The 23411-nt window shown below is 37.3% G+C and overlaps 1 protein-coding gene across 1 annotated transcript in view; it reads left to right on the top strand.

The window, feature by feature from the left end:
• Nucleotides 1-5937, top strand: part of LOC126190853 (Golgi phosphoprotein 3 homolog sauron) — a 43381-nt gene extending 37444 nt beyond the window's left edge. Inside the window, exon 4 of the mRNA XM_049931442.1 lies at nucleotides 4501-5937. Coding sequence (XP_049787399.1) covers nucleotides 4501-4749 — 249 coding nt within the window. The 3' untranslated portion in view covers nucleotides 4750-5937. The remainder of the gene's footprint in view (nucleotides 1-4500) is intronic.
• Nucleotides 5938-23411: the final 17474 nt, after the last annotated feature.

Genomic DNA, 23411 nt, shown 5'->3' with positions numbered 1-23411 from the left:
TTCTTTCAGTGTAAGCTTGCCTTTTCCTCCTAATGGTCTGCCATCCTCGAGTGCTTCACCTTTCTTCTCTTTCAGCAAGCAACGAAGCCTACCACCAAGTCTCTTTTGGATGTGGCAACACATTCCAACTTTCCTATTGTTGTATTGTATGGATTTTTATCTGTTACAGCTTTGAATGAAGAGGAGGCCCCATCACCCAGGTATTTAGTATATCTAACACCGTACTTGTCCTCAGATCTGGAGAACATCCTCACAGCTGTAGCAGCCTCCATGTCCCCACTTGAGCCCCTATAATTTTTAGAGCATGCTACTGCATGCTTTTCTTGCCACAGTTTCTCACTGTCTTCCTTGCTGCACACTCGTGGCAGTATTTTGACATAGTTTCTACATTTAAAACTTTACCTGAGTCAATACCAATAAATATGTAACTCCATAGATACATGTGACCGCATTTCATCCAGGACACACACACACACACACACACACACACACACACACACACAGACGGGTCACTGTCATGAATATCTACCACAGGATCTATTTCTTTTCTGTTTATTTCCACCAATTCCTCCACTGCTTTCTTCACAGAAACTTTGGCAGTATCGCATACAGCTTTAGACATTTCTTTATTTATTTTTTCGAACCTTGCAGAAGGTGGAGGCATGTTCAGAAAACCACACAATGAATTACCTCCTTCCTTGCCGTGTCCAAGACATCTCAGAGTACATGCTAACCTAAAATTGCTTTCATAGGTACCAGTGTCAGATTATTTTGGAGGAAAATGAAAATTCATAGCCACACGAATTACAAATTAATTTTAAATCACAAGCTATTCCCACTCTTTTTTTCTTTAACAACAATCATGCATTCCATATGTTTACAGCTAGCACATGAACATGAAAACTTTATAGCCTGGCAAAGAACCTATAAATCAATAAGTCTGAATCCAATGGAATCCATATCATATCATCATTCACGCATCTGTACAATTCTCTTGTCCCAAGTTTCGATGCTGAAGCTGAGAGCTTATGTTTTTCATTTCAAGCTGCTTCCTCCTTTTTGTTGGTAAATTAATTTCCATGGAACCTCTGTTTCCTAAACACAGTTTCTGCACCACGCATTATGCGTAAATCTCGACTTCCACTTAAAGGTTTGTGAATTCAACCTTCCACCTACTAATATTTGTTAGTATTGTCAAAACTAAATGAACCACATGCAAGAAAGTTTTCAGGTAAAGATATAGATGTTAGCCAAAGATATCGAAAGAAAATAGCCTTCACACTGACAAAAATTCTGCTGAAGCAAGCAGTTTCCCAATGACAGAAAAGTTGGGAGTGGCTGCCAGTGCAGAGTTAAAGTTTTAACAATTTAAAGGCATTTCTAAAGCTACTATCGTGATAAAATTCACACACAACATAGATTAATCTGCGTAGATCAAGAAAATAATATTTTTGAAAAATTGATTTTTTGGACCAAAATCCATTACATCTCCCTTTAAACACTTAAATCTTGCATAAAATATTAGGATCTAGCTTTGACGCATGCTTTCATTTGTACATCAAGGACATACCAGTAATCGGCTTATAAGTGTAAATGAAGGTGCAGAATGTGAAAATGGTGGAACACAAAAACACATGTCTACTATGAAGTGGTTAACCTGTAACAGTGCTCTTAGGGACCCATACTCTACTAGAACTGCTATTCCAAGTCTGCACAGCACATCTGTATGAATAACTTTATATTTTTCATTTTTATGGACTGCTGCGAGAATCTCGTTCTTAATTAGCAAGTTTCATATGTTCTGATGGAAAAATCCGGTTGGATTATGTTACCTTTTGTGCTGTCCAAGCTGGCATTTTTTGTTTCTCCACTAGTTGTTGCAATTGTGTTGACCAGTATTCAGCATTTACATATTTTGGATAACTTTATCCTTAAGAAGTTCTAGTGAAAATATTGTAAGTCACAGGGATTGGGCACACCCAGTACTCTGATCATACTGAATATATCCACAATCCTGGAATTCTAGTGTGTGTGTGTGTGTGTGTGTGTGTGTGTGTGTGTGTGTGTGTGTGTGTGTGTGTGTGTTTCAACCATGTGAGGAATGAACACATCTGTCGTAGCTTCACTTTATAGAGCAACTGCTGAAACTGTGCATTTTGATGTTCAACAGAATGCATCATCCAGGCAATGTTGTATACCTCAGTGGCGACACAGTCTTCACATTAGTGTAAGGAGCATTCTGAGCAATGAGCGTCAGTTGTGTAGTTGGAGTTACGGGCGAAACTGTTCCCAGCATAGCCAATAATCACTGCATGACCTTTATCGAAATCTTTCCGCAGAGTTCTAAATCAGAAGTAACATTACTGAACCATGCATTTGGCTTAAAAATAATGGTTTTCTGGCAATTGTTATAATTCTAAGTTTGACATTCCACTTCTATAACTGCTCACTAGCAGGAAGAGTTCCTAGTTCTCTTACCCTCTGACTGCTGCTAACCTTAACTTTCACTTACTCCTCTATCTTATCTGAGTGTTCCTGAACTCCCTGAGCTACCTGCTCACTTTTAGTCATAACTTCCAGAACAATGTAACTGTTCCAGATATCTAGACTAAAACTAGCAGACCTGTAGCTTTTCTTGAACATTGTACCTGATTTGGCAGGTTTGATCACAATCAAGTCATGTCATATTCTTAACCTTACTGCTGCCAACTGTGGCTCTGATTGCTGTATTAACATCTGTGCTACTGTCTGATCAGCTTTGACTTAAGATCAACTGCTCCTACATAATTGTGGATTGATAAGCACAGCTACTGCAGTGATAAAAGCTAGCTACATCTCCATCCAATTTGGTTGCTTCACAGCATCCAACACGATAAAAGTGGATGCAGTCTTCACACTGTCAACCATTTCTCACTACTTTAAGAGAGCACCGTGCAAATTTCTTGTAAACTGGTAAACATTTCCTTAGCACAAGAGGTCACATTCAGTCTTGATGGTATCTGTGGTGTCACCTCCACACACCACACTTGCTAGGTGGTAGCTTTTAAATCGGCCGCGGTCCGCTAGTATACGATGGACCCGCGTGTCGCCACTGTCAGTGATGGCAGACCGAGCGCCGCCACACGGCAGGTCTAGTGAGACGTACTAGCACTCGCCCCAGTTGGACAGCCGACTTTGCTAGCGAAGCTACACTGACAAATACGCTCTCATTTGCCGAGACGATAGTTAGCATAGCCTTCAGCTACGTCATTTGCTATGACCTAGCAAGGCGCCATAGCATTTGATAATTATTATTGTGAAGCCTGTACAGTAACAAGAGATGTTCACCAATTGTGGATTAAAGTTAAGTATTCTACCAGTTACTCTTGTTTTGCTAGTCTTATTTCTCTGACCTGTTCCAGACCTCATGCCAGCCTGCGTGAGCTTAATCGCGTGCCTTTCGGCTTCCTCCAAACTCCGTGAAATGGCTCCTGCCAATTCACAACAGTATCTGTCTATGTATGAGGTGATCTAAATTTAATGGAATGTCTGTATTATGATTGAGTTCTACTTGCCAAAAAGAGGACATGGAGAAGAGGTTATTTAGCAGGTAATCATACGGACCAAGTCTTCCCTGAGAGGTAACGCAACCACGCAACTCATGCACACACAGCTACTCTTCCAGCAATAAGGCCTGACTGATAGCTCTCTCACTTTTCGAAGATGCTCATATCTTCAATGAACTTTTCTACAAGTTTGCCTAACGTGCATTATTTTTACCATTTGTCTTTGATTATTGATATGCAGTATGTCATTATTAGTGCTCTAGAATTAGGGCCTTTACCCTTTATCTCGTCCATTTGTGGTGCCTCATCCAGAGTAACATCTCACTTTCATTTGGGCTTACTTCATTTCCCTTTCTGTCTACTTTTGCCCTTGTTGATGAAACTATTTTCAAAGGCTTGGCAATTGATGATTGTTTTTTCAATCTCCTTTGCTATTCTTGTGTCATTGTTGGTAAGCAGCCATTGACATCTATCCCATATGTCATATAACTTGTGTTTCAATAAACTTTTTCTCCTTAATTTGTGGCAAAATTTGTGGAATTAAGAAATTTCATAAATTATGACTTGTATACTTGGTAGTAGTAAAACATGTTGTAATATCTCTGATGTACCAGTTCATGTTGTTCATTTCATATTAAGGTACTTCATTTTCAGCATGTCCTGCAGATATTTGGTTGTGCACAAACACAACTGTCATAAGAAATAATGTACACATATTTTATTGGATTAATTGAAGGTAACCACAGATTGTAGAAAGCGAAGCTTGTAAGTTGAGTTGCCATATTCCAGTTGTTGTTTTGTATCTAACTACAGTTTATTTCTTCTTCTCTACAGTCAGTGTTTATCTTCACCCATTCTGTGATTTGTACTCATAACAATTTTTTAAAAATCTTACTGTCTGAAATCAGAATGTGTTAATTGTTATTTATTGAACATGGGTTAATTTTATGTGCAGGTTCAAGATGCAGTCCTTGGAAAGTGGGTCAATGATCCTCACCGTATGGACAAACGATTGTTATCCCTCATATTCCTGGCCCATGCTTCTGATGTCTTAGAAAATGCTTTTGCACCTCTGAATGATGATGACTATGAACTTGCTATGAAGAGAGTGCGTGAGCTCCTTGACTTAGATTTTGAGTCAGAGAGCATGAAACCCAATACAAATGAAACAGTATGGGCAGTATTCGCAGCATTTACAAAATAAACATCTGATACTAAAAGTCATAGAGCTGAGAATATTGAACTTGTGTGATGACATTTGTGCACTCTGATAGGACAATATGTTAAAGAATTATTTGACCAGATTCACAGTTATTGAAAGGAAAGTGGTTTTTAAATTTTTGTTGGAAGAAAAACAGTTACAAATCCCTGAAAGCATGTTATCTAGTATTAACCATTCCATTTATAGCTATATTACATTTAATGTGTTGGGCACTGCTACAGGAAGAGAATTCTTTGGCTAAACTGACATAGTGTATATTCAAGCAGTGACCACTCTTTAGCCAAAATGGAAAAGCGTTTGCAAAAATATGTAACTTGCACTCCTTTTTTTGAGTGTGGTCATTCGGAAGCATGAATTGTTTTTGTGGAAGGAAGATTGTGATGATGTAATGAAATCTGTGTGAAAGACTTTTTATTCCTATAATAGAGGAAGCAGTTTATTTGCACAAACATTCAAACAATATTTTTGATCTTCTTAATTATTTGATGATGTATTTCTTTCAAAACACTTGAATTCTTGTACATTAATTGAAATTCATAGCCTTAGAGTAGTTTCAGTTGTGCTGTGCTTTCTGTTTTAATAACTGTACATTGCAAGTAACAGATTAAAATTGCCATTGTGTTTTGTTTATTCAGTTGTTTGCTAAGTGTGTATGTATTGATAATTTGTATCAGAGTGTTGATTACTGTGGAGCTAGTTTTCGTCTCTATTTATTGCACGCAGTTGAAAACGGTGAATGTTGACACTTCAGACACTTTTTAAGTAATCCAATGCTACAGGCATTAAAAATTTTAAGATAATGTAGTTCAATGTTATTTCATAAAATATTAATATGTTGATTTCTTGCTGTACATACTTAAGCAGTTTTGTATCTATGCATATCACATTTGTATTATGTTTATATTAGATTCATTTCATGTTTCATAAAATGTAACTACCATGAATGAATTGCAGCATTATCTGTGAAAGTGATCATGAACTGACTGCAGTTGCAGGTTTTTAGTATGTGAGAATGTGGCCATACATTTGAGAAGACAATGGAGGTTGTAACATGGATTGTGGGAAGATTCCTATGCAGAGGATTTATTGATGCCAGTGAGACTGCAGATTTAGATTGTTGGTTTTGTAAATAAATATATTATCAGGCCTCTTCTTTGTGCCTGCATTTTATTTCCTTTGTTTCCTTTCATTGTTTAAAAGAACTGTTTGCTGTGATTAATAATACATTTTGCAGTTCCCCCATTAGTAACTAAAAGATAAGCACCATAAATGATCATTAGTTTATTTCATTTAAAGTGCCTGATCACAGAGGGTAAATTTGATTGTACTTTTGTATGGGAATACAAACATTTTCAGATTCAGTTAGATCTGTGTGTTGCAAAAGTATACATTTATTTCAAACCTATGTACAAGTAGATGTTTACAGATCACATGTAGCCTTTTGTATGCACCCCTTTATTTTTTATTGGATGCTTTACACATGTAGCACTGGCTCCATGAACTAGTCTTGTGTATTTATTTCAGTATCACAATGCTAAATGTCCTGTAGCGTACTTATTTGTCGTTACTTGGTAGCCACTTTAACTTTCATCTATTTATGACTCCCAGTTGTCCACAAATTGAATTGGATCCAGGCACGACCAGGGAACTAATTTTAGTTGCATTTCATCCAGATGCTTGAAGGCACTTTAATTTTACATCATTATGACCATTGTGTATGAAGCAGACTTATTTTTGTTTGTTGTAAAAGCTCATTACAGGGACTTGATTATATGAAATGTTCATGTTCATCATGCTTAATATTTCTTTTAATGCAGTCTTCTAGGGTTCTCCACTGACAACACATTAGGCGTTGATTGCTTCTGACAGCTACATACACTCAGATTCAAATACTTCTAGTCTTTTGTGATGGTGCTTACTTCTCTTATCCATCACAGTGGACACTGATTGATAGTGTATAATGCACACAGAATTAAATGTATATTTGGAAAAAAAGACATGAGTACCAGTAATAAGTAGGATAACATGGCAACACTGATTTGTGAAACTTGAGGACAACATGAAAGTTTAGAGTAAAAATTTGATTTCAGTGTACTTACTCATAGCTTCTGTTAACTTTTTGTTTCTCAATCTTCAGTTACCCATTCCTTGTACTTATTACTTCATTGAAATGTCTTGGGCTTAATTGGTGGTGTAATTTTCTGTTTTCACACTAGTCAGTAAGTTTTTAAACAAGCTAAGCAACTAATACAGTGTAGCCATGTTTACAAGTTTTGTACTTTTTCTGTGTGTTGTTTTCCTTTGACTTCCATATTTATGCACACTCTTTCCTTCACATCTCTCACCCTTTTTCGTTGGTGTAATGAAAAATCCGGATGGAATACAATATGTATGAAGGCAGGTACACAGTCACTGTTGCCTCTGATCATTGTCTCTCCACCCACCCCTCCCCCTCAGGTGCCAAACTCAGATTGGTTAAGTGGAGAGAGTGGTACAGGACAGGGGTGGGCTGGGGTGGGGTGAAAGCTGATGATAGAATTGGCAGATGTGTGCAGGTGTAAAGTTCTGCGAAAGTCTTCTAAGACTGAACAGATATGGTGTAGGAAGGAGAGATGATGTGCAAAAGATTCATCTGGAGCAACAGGAATTGGAACGAGGTGGAAATGGGAGGATGGTGGAGGGTGGTGGACTAATGCAGACTGACACCAGAGGGTTTCGGCAACTGTGGGGCCTAGTTCCTCTGCTTCAGTTTGGCAGTGGCTATTATTCTGGGTGAACAGTTTGTATGTGGACACACCCATGTAGAATGGTGTACAGTCATTTCTGCAGAGTTGCTATATGATGTTGCTGCTTCCATAGGTAGCTTTACATTTGATGGAGTAAGAAATGTCAGTGACAGGTCTGAAATGAGTGGTGCAGGACAGATGTTTGCTCCTTTCCTTGTGTACATGTATGCCACGTGAAATGGAATTGGGAGCAATATATGTAAAATGACAAAGGATATTATGTATCTCAAAACTGTGGCAGAGAATGTGATTTAGCTGTACCTGTCCTAGGTGGTATTAAGTGGCTAAGGAGATGTGACAGATCATCGGATATGTGCAAAGTGTTGTGTGTTTGGAGAGTGTACGGGAACTGATTTGGGACAAGGTTCGGAGGGTGATTAATTGATGAAAGTTTCAGCAAGACCGCCAGTGTGCCAGAAGAGGGCTGCTTGTCACTGTAAATGTAGGTTCCTGAGATTGGCAGAACGACACTTCCAGTGCTGGTGAAATGAGTGGGGAAGTTTTAATTCTCCATAGGAATAAGGTTTGGGTGACCTTACTATGTGTCCAGATCGCAAATATGTCATCAGCGAATTTGAACCAGTTAAGGGGCTTAGGAATCTGTGTCTAGAAAGATGGCCATCAAGTGATGTGGCACAGCTGTTAGAACACTAGACCCATGCCCACTTTCCTTTTCCATCCCTTATTATCAGAACGTCTGCTTTTTCTCTAACGACTTTATTGTTGACAAGATGTTTAATTCACAGATTCTTTTTTGTGTGATGCTTTCAGAGGAGAAGTAACAGTGCTTGGTGATACAGTCAGTCATGATTATCTGGAAGGATATTGCACGTTTGGAGTCAACTGGGCACTGGGGGAGGTAATCTTTGCTGGTGACAAGACAAGTAATGTTGGAAGAAATAGAGCTGGCACTGCCTGATAAGGAGAGTAGTAAGTGGAAAAGAAATAGTAGCTTTTGAAAGCTAAATGGTTAGTTAGTTGGATACAGGAGAGTATGTAGCTGACAATATGTGGGAAACCCTTTCAGTGAGGACGTGGTGACTAGGCACAGTGGGCCATTTCTGGTTGCTAGGAATGTGGATATTGGATAGAATGTAAGAATGGGGTGTCCAGTGGTTGATGAGAGTATAGAGGGAGGCAGATTCAGACAGAGGGTGCTGTTGGATTTAGTAGGGGTTTGACTTCTGGTCTGAGGGTCTTGTAGGTGGATATGTCAGCTGGCAGAACCCCTCTGCCATACACTGAAGAGCCAAAGAAACTGTCACACCTGCATAATATCATGTAGGGCCCCCACGAGCACACAAAAGTGCAGCAGCACCACGTAGCATGGACTCTACTAAAGTCTGAAGTAGTGCTGGAGGGAACTGACACCATGAATCCTGCAGGGCTGTCCATAAATAAGAGGATGAGGGGGTGGAGATCTCTGCTGAACAGCATGTTGTAAGGCATCCCAGATATGCTTAATAATATTCATGTTTGGAGAGTTTGGTTGCCAGTGGAAGTGTTTGATCTCAGAGTGTTCCTGGAACCACTCTGTAGCAATTCTAGCTGTGTGGGGTGTCACATTGTCCTTTTGGAATTGTCCAAGTCTGTCTGAATGCACAGTGGACATGAATGGATGCAGGTGATCAGACAGGATGCTTATGTATGTGTCACCTGTGAGTTGTATCTTGACATATCAAGGGTCCCATATCACTCCAACTGCACATGCCCTACACCATTACAAAACCTCCACCAGCTTGAACAGTCCCCTGCTGACATGCAGGGTCCATGGATTTATGAGGTTGTCTCCATACCCGTACACATCCATCTGCTTGATACAATTTGAAATGAGACCTGTAGGACCAGGCAATGTGGTTCCAGTCATCAACATCAGTGTTGACGGGCCCAGATGAGATGCAAAACTTTGTGTTATGCAGTCATTAAGTGTACAAGAGTGGGCCTTTGGCTCCAATGATGTGTTGTTGAATGGTTTTCATGCTGACACTTATTGATTGCCCAGCCTTGAAATCTGCAGCAGTTTATGGAAGAGTTGCACTTCTGTCACATTGAACGATTCTCCTCAGTCGTCGTCGTTCCCAGAAAAATGCTACAGCGATGTTGGAGATTTGATGTTTTACCAGATTCCTGATATTCATGGTACACTCGTGAAATGGTCATACGGGAAAATCCTCCTTCATAGCTACCTCAGAGATGCTGTGTTCCATCACTCATGTGGCAGCTATAATTCCTTGTTCAACCTCATTGAAATCTTAATAACATGCCATTGTAGCAGCAGAAACAGATCTAACAACTACACCAGACACTTGTTGGATATAGGCGTTGTCAACCGCATTGCCATATTCTGCCTTTTTAGATCTATCAGTATTTGAATAAGCATTCCTGCGCCATCTACAGGCGCCCGACAGATGTGTAGGAAGATTCTACCATGGTTCTGATCAAAACGGGCCAGCAGTAGATTTCTACTTGCTCTAGCAATCACTTAAGCCATCATCTGCCTAGTGTCGGATAACATTTTGATCAGAACTTAGGTGGAATCTTCCTAGATGTTGGTCAGGGGGCTGAAGATGGTATAGTAAATCTGAAACTAGTAGCCAAATAAAATAAGTTTGGAAACTAGATGGCTGATGTCCTGTATCAAACAGCTGAATCCCGCAGCCATCTCTGAAAAGATGGACATACAAGACAATAAGAAGGCAGTAGGCATGCACAGGTCAATTTGGAGGGAAAGGCATGTGTGGTTGTGCTAAAAAAAAAATCACCTTTACTTCGTGTGAAGAGAATTGCTGTAGCACATTCAGCTATGTCAGTTGTGATCACCAGAAGGTACAGCATGTACTTTAACTATTTGTATGCCCCAGAATTTTGTAGTTTCAATAAAGCTTATAATTTGAATGTGTCTTTGGTTTGTATATACTAATTATGCAGGAAAATGTGGCCTTTTTATTTATTGCTGTCAGACGGTACAAATACTAGTATTTTATCAGGTACTGGCAACTTTTTTATAGGACACACAATAAAAAATGATTCATATGAGAACTTAACTACAAAAGATGAAATAGCCATACTGGATATAGTGTACTACACATTGTGGCCCAGAAAGACTCTGTAGTCTAATATTTAGAAATGAATTTTTTTCCCCAGAAATGGAGTAAGAAAAAAGTCGTAAGTATCCTATCGTAAAACTGTTCGTTCATAATAGTGTTTATTTAGCATACTTTCTCAGAATGGGGGGGAATGGCAAGCGGTGCCACATGAGTAGCAGGTAGGGTGAGGAAAAAGTTGTTTTACTGTATGGGAAGTTTTAATTTTTTTTTTTTTTTTTTTTTTTGCCAATTGTATTATTTTCTGCGAATTTTGTAATTTTTTGCCAATTTATTAGTTTCTGATGACTTATTTTTGTGTGTTTCTTATCTTTGCCATATTTCATTGTTTTTCAGCATAACATTGAGAATGAAACTGTACCAATCAATTACATAATATTTATTCTCATTGCAGATCACACTTACATAAATTATTAAAAAGAAATCATTTACATTAAACCTATTCCATCTAATTAGTTAAAGAAAAAATAGCTTTGCAACAAAATATTTTTGGAAGTTTTTCAAAAGAAGACATTGTCATAACTTCAGAGTTCTTTTCTGAGACATTTTTCTGCCCATCCTTCAACACTTCACTGTAAGATGAAAATATCTGCCAAGAATATAAATTTGAACTTCCAAGAACCTATATTTGAACATTAATGACAAACTGCAGTTAGCACAACACCAGACATTTTTTCTCTAAATTAGGAGTGGATTTGTATCCCTTCAGAATATCTTATAGGGCTGAGATTTGCTGTCCTATAGATACAAAATGGGCTCTTTGCCATATCAGCATTAATATAATTATCCTTTGGTTGAAACAAGTGTGTAGATCTGTGAACTTAGATCATGTGGATCTGTAGTTTTTAAAGTTGTTAAGGCAGTTTGAAGGTACAATCATTGTGTTCCAGTGTTTCCTTCACCTTTACTGTAAATATTCTTCTCTTTAGATTTCTCAAAATATTGCTGCTTTAATCACAAAAATCTTTTTACCATGATAATTAAGCAACCTTCACTTTATCCAACGACGTCAAATTTCCCATACTTTTGGCCAACAAATCGAACAAAAAATGATTTTTTTTTTGTGAAGATGTTAAATGTGACACATTAATTAAACTGCATATATTTGTAATACAAAAGCAAAAGTACGATTATGAAAATCACCAAATACAACACTTTCACTTCACAAACATGTTAATCAATGTGGCGCTCATTGAATTGCTTGTGTGAGCCAGTCAGAGAACAGGACATTTAATGACATGCAAAAGTGTTTCTGGTGAAAAAACAGAACACTAAGAATATTTCTTTCAATATTTGTGCAGTATTGTTTTTACTGTATCAAGAATTATGTTAGCAGTGACAGCATGATCTGTTGAGTGGACTGGGACGTAGGTTTGCACAATAAAGGTGCCATCCATATTTAGCATTTTTCACATTTATGCTCGAGTACTATGAAAATATGTAATTCAGTAATGTGTCATTTTTTGCGATATAGTTTGTCCAGAAGTGTCTTGGGGGGTAAAACTGTTACTGGAATGAAGATTGTTGAGTGGAGTATTTCCATTTGACTTCATATCTAAAGCAATCAGTCAACAAGAATTTCCTGTGTGCCCTGTTGTGCCATAGTTCTGTATGCAGGAAACCGCAAGTCATTTTAAAATCATACACAATTCTCAGTGTTGAGAAAATTGTCAAAATACATTTTCAGCATTCAGTAACTGTTACGAACATTAGTTAATGCTCCCCACAGATTCATGGTATTGTTACAATGGAACAGGGAAAATGCCAAATTTTACATTTTATAAAAATGTGCCAGTTTTGTGTTGTCACTAAAATTGGGTTTCGCCTTATCATTTACCTGAATGTCCTCAACATACACCAGGTATTCTCACCAGTCAATAGATAGGGAGCATTTGACTGCAATGAGGGAAAAAATGGTTAATTGGTGTTTGATGCTCAAGCTCTCTATAGATAAGTTTGTTAAAAGCTGCATTTTATGTCTGTCTGAGACCCGGTATAATCAATGTGTGCTGTTCAGCATCAGCTCAAAGAAAATATTGACAGTGGTTCAACCATGGTGAACAGCAAAAGGTTGCTAGTGCAGTTGAATGTGAGGTTTTGGAGATTGATACATGTTAATGATGTGATGACCCAGCACAAAGTAGTTAAATGATAACATAAACCTGACAGCTATGTTCAAACAGTTGGGCTATTTCACTACATGCTTTCACTTGTTCATATAAATCTGTGAAAAGTGATTAATTCGTTGCTTAGATGTTTACTGAATGGAAGTCCAGTTGACACTGAGGCCTGGATTTCACATTGCTCTGTGGATAGGTTTGTGCGTGCTTATATCAAGTGCAAGAAATTACAGATCTGTCATACATTCTATACAGTTATGACAAGTTATGTTGTGGGTTGCATGTGAAAATCACATCTTGAATGTTAGGTACCTGTCAGTTGATTGGGAGTGTCGGGCAATGCTGCATCTCTACATAACAGTGGCATGTTTTGATATCATAAGCTTTTGTACACATTCACTACATTGACACTGAAGGCCACATTGGATACTGTGGTAGGCCACATCACACAACTGTCTGAAATGTCATTGAAAATTAATTGTACCTAAATGCTGTTTTAGCTCAAGTGGAGTGTACATACGAGGTGTTGGGCATAGTGTCCTAATACAGTGATTATGTGAAAGTAATAGCATCTCACAAAACAGTTTTAAATGAGCATATGAAAAAGTTATCAGTTTGAAAGGGCGTAATTTGTAAGTTGGAAGTATTGCTAATATTAACAGGCACTTGCTCAACTCATAAAAAATGGTAAAACAAGAAAGTAACTAAATTTTATTTATGGAAAATTCATTATTAATCGTGTACAGAACAAATAGAATGTTGTATGTGATATAAGTGGAGAAAGAAGTACAAAATCTGCAAATCTTTGTTGTGCACATAACTCAAAAGTAATTCTCAGCTGTACAAGTATTAATAAATTAAATACTACGAATGCTGAATATGAGAAGGGATTGGAATCATAGCATGTGTGAGCATCCACTGTAGATTTACCAGATCTGAATGCTTTGTCAGATCACGTTTGCCAAACAACACAACACCTCTAGGTAACGAATGCTCAACTAACAGAAGAAAATGTTATCAAAATCTTGTGCTAATGGTTTAGTGGAATAATTTAGTCCAAAAAAGTCAAACGATAAGTTGAATGTGTTCAGTTGATGGAAAGATCTTTTTATATTTTCTCTTACTGTAGTGTGGACTGTTTTCTCTGAAAGGGGCAAAATGTGTTCATATACAATATAAGTTGTGATCAAGAGCAGGTGCAATTGGTAAGCAAGAGCACAACCAAGATACGAGCTAAGAAGTGGTGGTGAGGTGTAATTTCATTGAAGACACTTTATATCTGATAACTAGTAACTCAAATGTCCTTAACAGTGAGAGTATGGTTTGTATGAGATTTGTACAGTTTATTTTGCTGGGTTCAGTTAAATGCAAGTAACTTCTGTATTCACATTTCATTAATTTTTTGCACTTGGTGGTAATATGAGAAAAAAGTTGTGAATGAAAGTAAATTACTGGAAGCTTTCAGTGTGTAGAGCCATTGGGCATTTTCAGTGGCACTGACAACAGTATTGAAATAATTTTGAGATTTCAACACATTGTTCTGGGTGCATTTGATACTAATTGATATCCATTACAAGTTTTCTCTGCCCTCTCCATTATAAGGCTCTCTCTTATTTTTTTTTATTTTAAAAAGGGGGTGGTTACAGCTTTTTTGGCCACTAAGCAAGTTGGAACACAAGTTTCCACTACTAAACTTATTTTTGCATCAGCGAATAACAGCATTATGGTGAACTTCTTAGGAGATGGAAACTGTATATTCAGTTGAGTGTATCTGCAAAACAGCTTCTGTATCATGCTAGGTATGCCCCAACACTTTATCATCATCAGATATACCACTGCTGTAATATGGAGTTGCCTGTTTGATATGTATGCCAAATCAATAAAAAAAATTGTACATAAGTCAGAAATTTGTGTACTGTGTGAACAACAAAACCTTTTGCTTGCATAACAATCAAAACTCAGACAATACTACCAGAACTTAAATTGTGTTGTAAGGGAAAGTCTGTTACACAAATATTAACAAAAAAACTACCAAGTGTTCTGAATGGGGTTAGAGTAAACAACAAATAAGCAGTCACAACTGGAAAAAATTCCTCTCTCCTGAAGAAACATATCATTCTGCACAAAATAAATTTATAATTTTTTAATTAAGGTTTCTGTCAAAGTTACATATAATATTTTTATTAGTAACTCAATTTTAACATTTTTGTTGTTCTCAAGATATTACCTACATTTGTAATGTTTGATTGTGCATAATTTGAATGGAGTATGTAATAGATTTGTTTTTACATCAGATCAGTATAACAAATGTTATTTTACTGAATTATGATTATCTTGCTACATTCAAAATTCAATAGGTGTCTTTATGATAGAGCTTTATGAACCCATAATAGACAAAAAAAAAAGCCTATCAAATTTTGAATGTATCAAAAGAATTAGAATACAATCAAATAATATTTGTTATGTTAATATGGTGTAAAAACAAATCTGTTATATGTTCCATTGAAGTTATGTACAGTCAGACATTTGAGAAAGAACGAAAACGTTTGAAACTGGTCACTATTAAAAATACTGTATGCAACTCTGATGGGAACCTTAATAAATTACAAATATAAGTGGCAATCAAAGTGTTTCCATTTGAGGGCATTGGTACAGTGTACAGGCAATGTGCTGCAATTCAAGTGTGGGTATACAGGCACTGACATATTGCCAAGGGATTAATGTGGCATTCGTGTCTTTTTGAGGTATATGTGGTAAATGCGGAAATGTAAACTGTGGCGGCATTATTACCAGATGTGTCTAAACAGGTCTAATGTGCTGTTATTCTTTTCTTGGCTGTGGAAGGACAAACATCAATAGACATCCGTCAGAGAATGAAGAATATGTGTAGGGCAGTATGTCTGTCGAAAACCGTCATTGTGAGCAACAGGTAGTGCTGCTTCAAGATAAAGCATGTCCCCATATCACAAATGTTGTAAAGCAGAAGTGGGAGCCACTTGAGCACCCGCCCTCTAGTCCTGATCTCTCCCCATGCAATTATCATGGCTTTGATTCCTTAAAAAGGCCTTGAAGGCCTGATGATTCCTGTTATGGACTTCTTCATGCAGTAGGATACAGTGCTTTACCGAATAGTAATCTTCAACCTAGTGTGTTGGTGGGATGATTGCCTTAACACCCATGATGATTTTTGTCTGATTGGTTTTCTGATTCTGGACTGTATGGCTTTCAAATAGAAACTTTTTGATGGGCCCTTGTACATGGAACTGCTGATCGTAACTCCAACACAATGTTGAAATTGCATAAAATTGATGTAGTTCTACTTCAACACATAATAATAATTTTCAACACATAATAATAATCACCACCAATACTGATGTTATAAATTTATTCAGGCTGACAGAATGCATGAATAAAGCTTCTGTTTGGTGTGTAAAATCTAATGAGTCACTAAATGATACTGACTCACCTGATGATAATAGTTTGCTTTGGGAAATAATGAAAATTTGAGCATTTATAATAAGCCTTATCCTAATATATTCCTGACATTGTCAGTTTGGGGGTGATCTGCAGTTTATGACAACTGAAGAAAATTTAAGTCGATTATGCTAAAAAAGCATTTTACTGGAGGACCGTTTTTGACAGAGGTATGTTGTCATCATTGGATCTTATGCTTTAAAACTGTTATAGCATATTCCACCACTGATGGACAATGTATTGTACAAATTTTAAAGCATAAGATCCTATGATGACAACATAGTGATCTTGGCTTATGAAGGTTTCTTCAGTTATCAAGCCTTGTCCCACACTGGGAAAATGGGTCTCCTCTCTGCATTCTTAATCTACATGTGCCTTATCGATGTTGCTTATTGATGATCCCCACCTCCCCCGGAACAATGTCAGAAATGACTGGGTTCATATTTTTATATGTGCTGCTTGCCGTGTTATGGTTAATCGAAGGCTTTTATTCAGCATCCAGTATGTGTACTTTGAGGCAGGAATCTTTGTTTAATCTTTTACAAGGAGTACCCACAAAGCTTTAAAATTCATGTTGAAAAAATGAAATTGCATATTTAATTTTTCGTTTGTTTTGCATGTACAAGTGTGCAGTTCTGGTACAGGTCAAAATTCTTCCAAAGTATGCCTCTAGAGGAGCCAAACCAAAATGGCACAGCTCATTGGTAAAGTGGAGAACTGTAAGGTAATTTGGATTCTGCATTTGTACAGGAACAAAACTGCAACAATCCATGTTGAGTTGGTGACAGTGTACAGCAACAATACACCATAATATAACACAGTGGGTATATGGTGCAAACTGCCACCGAATGTTCTGAAGGACACATGAAGTGACAGACCATCTCACAGTGGAAAACTTAACAACTGCAAGATGTGTTGAGGCCGTGGTACTTGAAAGGAGCAGGCATATCAAAATCAAATTGATAGTGGAAAATGTGAAACCTCATTTGTGGATCAGTTTTCAGCATCTTGCATGACATTTTGAACATGACAAATGTCACATCCTGGGTTTTGCAGCTTTTTGCAGCTATTCAAAATGCCCTCTGAAATGAGGAAGCAGCAGAAATATTATACCTGTGTTAGGCCATTCCAGATAGCTTTTTTAGCAACCTACTTACTTTAGATGAGTGCTGAGTGTACTAATATTTGCATCAAAAAAAGGAGCAAAGCAAGCAGTGGAAACATCTGGATTCACCATCACTTTAAGGCAAATACCAAAGCATCATTGGGCAACATCATTCTCTGTCTTTTGGAGCTGCCATAGTGTGCTGCTAACACATATCCTTGGAAGGGGCATATTGTCACAGGAGCGTACTATCAAATTCTTCTGACAAGGTTACAGCATGTACAGCATGGTCCTAATGAAGCTGTCCAAGGACATGTTTTCACTCTACAGCAGCACCTCAGTGCATACTGCTTCTGTGGGCTATCAGATTTTGCCTCATGTCCCTCTTCCTGCCCCTGCTGCCCCTTCCCCACTCCACAGGCTTAAATTCTTCTGGCATGGAACACATTGACCTTCTTGTCTTTCCTTGGATGAAGAAATCTTTGCATGACATCCATTTATGGAATGACAATGAGGTGATTTTTGAGATTTAATGTTTCTTTCCATCTTGTCATACATAGTTGGGAAAAATGTCACATTGGAGGATGGGGGAGGACTAAAGTTATCACCAAATTTTGTGGTCGCAGACTAATTTTTTTTTGATGTGAAATTAAAGCTTTGACTGCCACTCACATATGGTAGACATGTTTAAAAGGGCTTTTAAAGTTACCGACCTGTTACTTTGTCTCTCAAGTCTCATGAATGTTCACCTTCAAAAATCTTTTTTAGCTAATTCATAGGTTCATTCAAAGTAAGTAATGACTTAATATCACAACACAGTCAAATTCACTAGTTTCATTCATTGCACTTAATGATGATCCATGATGATCAGCTTGTGTTCAGTAATTTAACAATTAATACATCACAGGTCAGACTTCACATAATTGGTAATTTATTCAAAGGAAATCTTATAGTGAAAACATACGGAACTAACATGTTAACTTCACTCATATACTGCTGAGCACTGACAGACTGTCTAACATAGTGACTGCACTGACTGAATACCAATTGCGGACTGCCAAAGGCTTTGGGCATGACACCTGTTTATAGATGTGTGTAAATTACAAATTGCTAAAATGCTAAACTATTCCACTGTGGATATTAACATAAAAGACAGAACAATTAAAAGATACAAAGATGCAATGGATGGTGAAGTATGTATGTTTAACTAGTAGCTGTATAGTTAGAAAATGGTGAAACTACTGATACTATGCTGTTTGGGAGCAATAGTCTGGGAAGGGATTCCCAAAGATCACCAAAACCTGTCTAGCAAGTGAAATTCTCTTATTAGAATAATTAACAAACTAACAAGTTATTTTACTGCAAGTATGCATTTTTGGAAACAGAATAAATCAATATTACAAAACTATAGCACTAGATTTTGGAAAGAATTACAGTTTTAAGATCATAAATTCTGGAATAAGAAAATTTTGAATATAAAGTATATGTGAAATATTATCGTTTTCGGGAAAAAAATGTTGGAAAGTGTGGAATAAGAACTTTTGAATGAAGTATGTCTATCTCAAAACTACCAATTTTTAACAATACATTATTTTGAAATGCACATGGCCTACAGATACACACATTGTAAATTGTGAATATTTTTTTACCACATTGACTGCCACAAGGCCGCCAGTGGTGACAGCAAAGGCTCATGCTTGCCATGTGCCTGGCCTGGCGGGAAAACATCTGTCACTACGTGTGTAGCAGTCAACATGTTAAACGAAATGTTTCCATGAGCTTGAAATAAACTATTACCACAGTTGTCTGAAAATATGATATGGCAGTGCCTGTGTCATTAAGAAAAACAATGCAGTGTTCCTATGAACATGGATGCGTATCCAAAGGAACAGGCTCTGCAGTGACTATAGCTATTATGAAATATATGAAATGTATTTGCAGTTGCAAATATGAACAACTTTCAGCTGTATAAGGGAATGTGCAGGACCAGGACTCGAAGCCGGATTTCCCACTTTATGTGAGGCCACCTTAACCACCTTGGCTATCCGTGCATGACTCATGGCCAGACCCAGCTTTCCAATGTCGCCATTCCTGGTCACAACCTGTATTTGTACACACATTATGTAATTTCGTACAGGGGAGGACATTTCAATTGAAAGTTGCTACCTGGTATTGGCAGATAAATACAATACTGCAGTGCCTGGGTTGTTAATAAGAATTATACAATGTTGCTTAAGACCATTGTACTGTTCTTCTTAACAACAAAGCACTGCATTACTGCATTTATCTGCCAATACCAGGCAGCCACTTTCAGTTAAAAAATGTCCTCCTGGAACACTGCATCATTTTTCTTAACAACACAGGCACTGCAATATTGTATTTATCTGCTGATATCAGGCAGTGACTTTTAACTAAGATGTCCTGCACTGTATAGGAATTACATAATGTGTGTACAAGTACAGATTGTGACACACGAACGACCACGTATGGAAGTCTGGGTCTGGCTGTAAGTCTTGCACAGGAAGCCAAATCGGTTAAGGTGACCCTCACATAAAGCAGGAAATCCAGGTTTGAGCCACGGACTGGCACAAATTTTCATTGTTCTCATTCCCTTATACAGCTGATGGTAGTTCGTATTCACAATTGCGAATACATTTCACGCAGTCTGAAAACTATAGGTACTGTGAGTAAAAAGGTCTTGTGAAATACAGCACGAATAAGAAATTAATTATTGCATGTAATGATCGTGAAAACATTGCTGAAAATAATAATAATAATAATAATAATAATAATAATAATATTTGCATCATGAGTGGCATAAGAAAAAGTAGGATACTCCCATCTTGCTCTGTCACAGATCAAACTATGCTGCACCATGTCAGATTGGAACGCTATTGAGGCAAAATAATCAATAGCGAGAGACCTCTGGGACTCATGCTGAAACTTATTTTGCTAGACTGCTTCTGGTTCTGAGATCAATCCTAATAAAACTGTAATTGCTGATGCATTTAGTCACTTATCATGGAGTATTCACCACCTAACAAGAAGTACCAGGACACACACCGGACTGTGTTTCTTATTGTGAAAAGAGAAAGGACAATTCAAAAAGATGTCCTCATCCTTATTTATATGATGATGAATTTCGGATGATAGTTGATACTAGCAAATTTCTGAAAAAGCTTCAGTAGGAGGCCCCTCTTGCAGAGAAAGTACAGTAGACTCACAATAATCCAACAGTTATGGGACAAAAGGGATCTCAGGTTACCATAAATGTCGGATTACGAAAGGTAGACTTTATAAAATTGAATGTAGACTTCTAAGGCTAGAAAATTTGTTTTGTATAAACATTGAGTACATGTTGTATGTGCTATAGTATGCCTATTGTTACAATACTTACTGAGTACGTACATACATATTTTATAGCTGTTGAGGTTATAAAAAAATACATATCTACATATAAGACAGATTTATTATTTATGTATGTGCATGTTACAAATGTATACAAACACATACATACAATGTATATTCATACATACAAATGTGTGCAAATAGCATATTTATCGCTTAAAAAATCCATAATAGTTTTTTGTTTCTTCTTTCACAAGGAGTCTATCATGGCTTTTTCCTGAAAGTTTTTTAACATTAAAATGTTTTTGTAGTCGAGTTCCCCCTCTTCAAACTGACATACCAATGTGTTGGCAGTAACCATAACCTCATTGCAAGTGATAGTGCATTTCACTTCTGTGGCTGCCTCATTTGGGTCATCATCTACACCATGAGCCATAATTTCCTGGATTATCTCCTCTTCTGTCAGATCAGAACCAAAGTTAATGTGGAACACCCATCTTCTCAATTATTCTGCATCTTCTTGTGGAATGCTAATTTCATCACAGAGTGTAATCCCATCCTTGGTAACTTTGATATTATCAACAGGCTTGTTATCTCTGTTGTCAAGGACTGGGTTTTGTGGCCAAATATTTTTCCAAGATTTTACCAGAATTAAAACTTGACTTGACACCACACAATTGCCGCATTGGCAATCCTTGCTATTAAATTTCTTCAAGATTGATGTGATGTCTATATCAGATTGGTTGACAATCTCAATCCATAGGCACTTTTTGTAATGTGCTTTCAGTGTTTTGATAATATTGGGATCCATCACTTGAATCAGCACAGTTGTATTTTTTAGCAAATACAAAGCCTCTATGTAACCATCAGCTGTTTTAACTCCGAACTTTTCCTTGTTCGGTTATCCTGGAGCATTATCTAACAACAAAAGGGTCTTCAGTGACTGATTTTTTTTCTCTTCAAGTTTTCTTTGACGCCTTGTACAAAACAGTTGGAAAACCAGTCTTCTTGTGTATAACCCATGCTTGGCTTTGGCTTTTGTATGTCACTGGAAGAGATTTGACTTTTATATTTTTAAATGCGCCTGGAGATTGGATATGCCCACAGTTAAGAGTTTTAACATATGGCTTCCATTGGCATTTGTGCACACCATTAACGTGATATGCTCTTTTTGAGGTTTTCTTCCCGAAACTTTTTTCCCTTCCTGCATTACAAAAGCTTTCATTGGAAGTTGCCGCCAGTTGAAGCCTGTTGCAGTGGCATTATACATTTGTTAGGGCAGAAGGCCTAGTTCATTGATTTTGGCATTTAAATCTTGAATGAACTGAGAAACTTCAGTCTCGCCAGCCAAAAGTTTTTGTCTGCTATTGCAAGAAACAGATGCCATGCCACTTCTTAAGGTTTTCTGACTAACCATCACTGGCATGAAAATCATCTTTGTTGGTCATTTCACAATAAAAAGCTGGGCTTTCTGTTTTAAAATATCTCCCAAAATAGGGATATGTCCGCTTCTTTGTTGTTTAAACCAAATGTACAGAACTTCCTCAACTTGAGGGTATTTGCTCATGCGAAGAGTTTTTCTCTTAGAGTCGTCTTCTGCAGTATTTATAAATTGTTCTATTTTACTCCTGTTGATTACTATGTCATAAATGGTAGATCACCCAATGTCAGAAGCTTTATAAATGGGGGTTGGAGGTTCACCATAGGCATACCTTTTAATACTTTCCCATTTACCAGTAAGAGTTAATGTTCTATGCTTACATCTAGCATTTCCACTTGTGTTCACTATCACACAGCACTTTTCAACACAAAAATTAAAAAAGAACAATGAATACATGTAGCAGAATTAAAATTCAGTAACAAAATGAAAGGATCACTCTCCATATCACATTTCAAGTGTGTGCCCGAATAATAATGTATCGAATATTTTGCATCACCTTACTACGCTCCACCATTGTTGTAACATACAGTATTATTCATGCAGAGACACGAAAGCTGCATGAGTCACTTTGCTGTTTAGTGGTGCCCTTGATTGGTAAACAGGTCTCCTACTATAGCAGGCAATGCAGAATGCCGTACACAACATTAATCCACGCGATTCTACAAAATTTCAAAATGTGCCATATAGCATTATTCATGCACATGTTTCATTTATACTGGCATGAGTCATGAGGGAGATGGGAGGAGGCACCTGTCGTGACAAGTGTGCGCCTGTCTGTGTTTGGAGCAAGTGCAGTGACGAGCTCTGATGCAGTGTTGACTACCGAGCATGTTGTACTGTCAAATGTCAGATTATTGTGAGTCCTTTGTATAGCAAATAAATAAACAACAGAATAGCAAAGAACTTCACATTATTTATTTATCTTATGGTAATACAAACTGAACTGCAACTTACATACATGACCCACATAATTTTATAAAATAAATAGAACTAAGTGACTAAATCTACAAATTAATATCTAAATTTTCAATCCATTCAAGGGCTTCCTCTGTTACTTCAAAGAAATGCCTTAGATTTCCAGGTTAAGCTTGTCTGCTACAGCTTATTACAGTGTGTTTTAATGTCTGATGTTCATTGCGACAGTCACATTGAGAAGATGCAATCTTCGTCCATCAGTGGAGACTTTCTGCACAAACACCATGGCCTGTACGAATCCTGTTAATTGTTTTCCAAGCACATCATAGTAATTCCGTGCTAACTGGTCTT

Source organism: Schistocerca cancellata, chromosome 6 (assembly GCF_023864275.1).
Source record: "Schistocerca cancellata isolate TAMUIC-IGC-003103 chromosome 6, iqSchCanc2.1, whole genome shotgun sequence".
In the NCBI taxonomy this organism is placed as follows: Eukaryota; Metazoa; Arthropoda; class Insecta; order Orthoptera; family Acrididae; genus Schistocerca; species Schistocerca cancellata.
The sequence above is the reverse complement of the archived record's forward strand: the minus strand, read 5'-3'. Positions and strand labels throughout refer to the sequence as shown.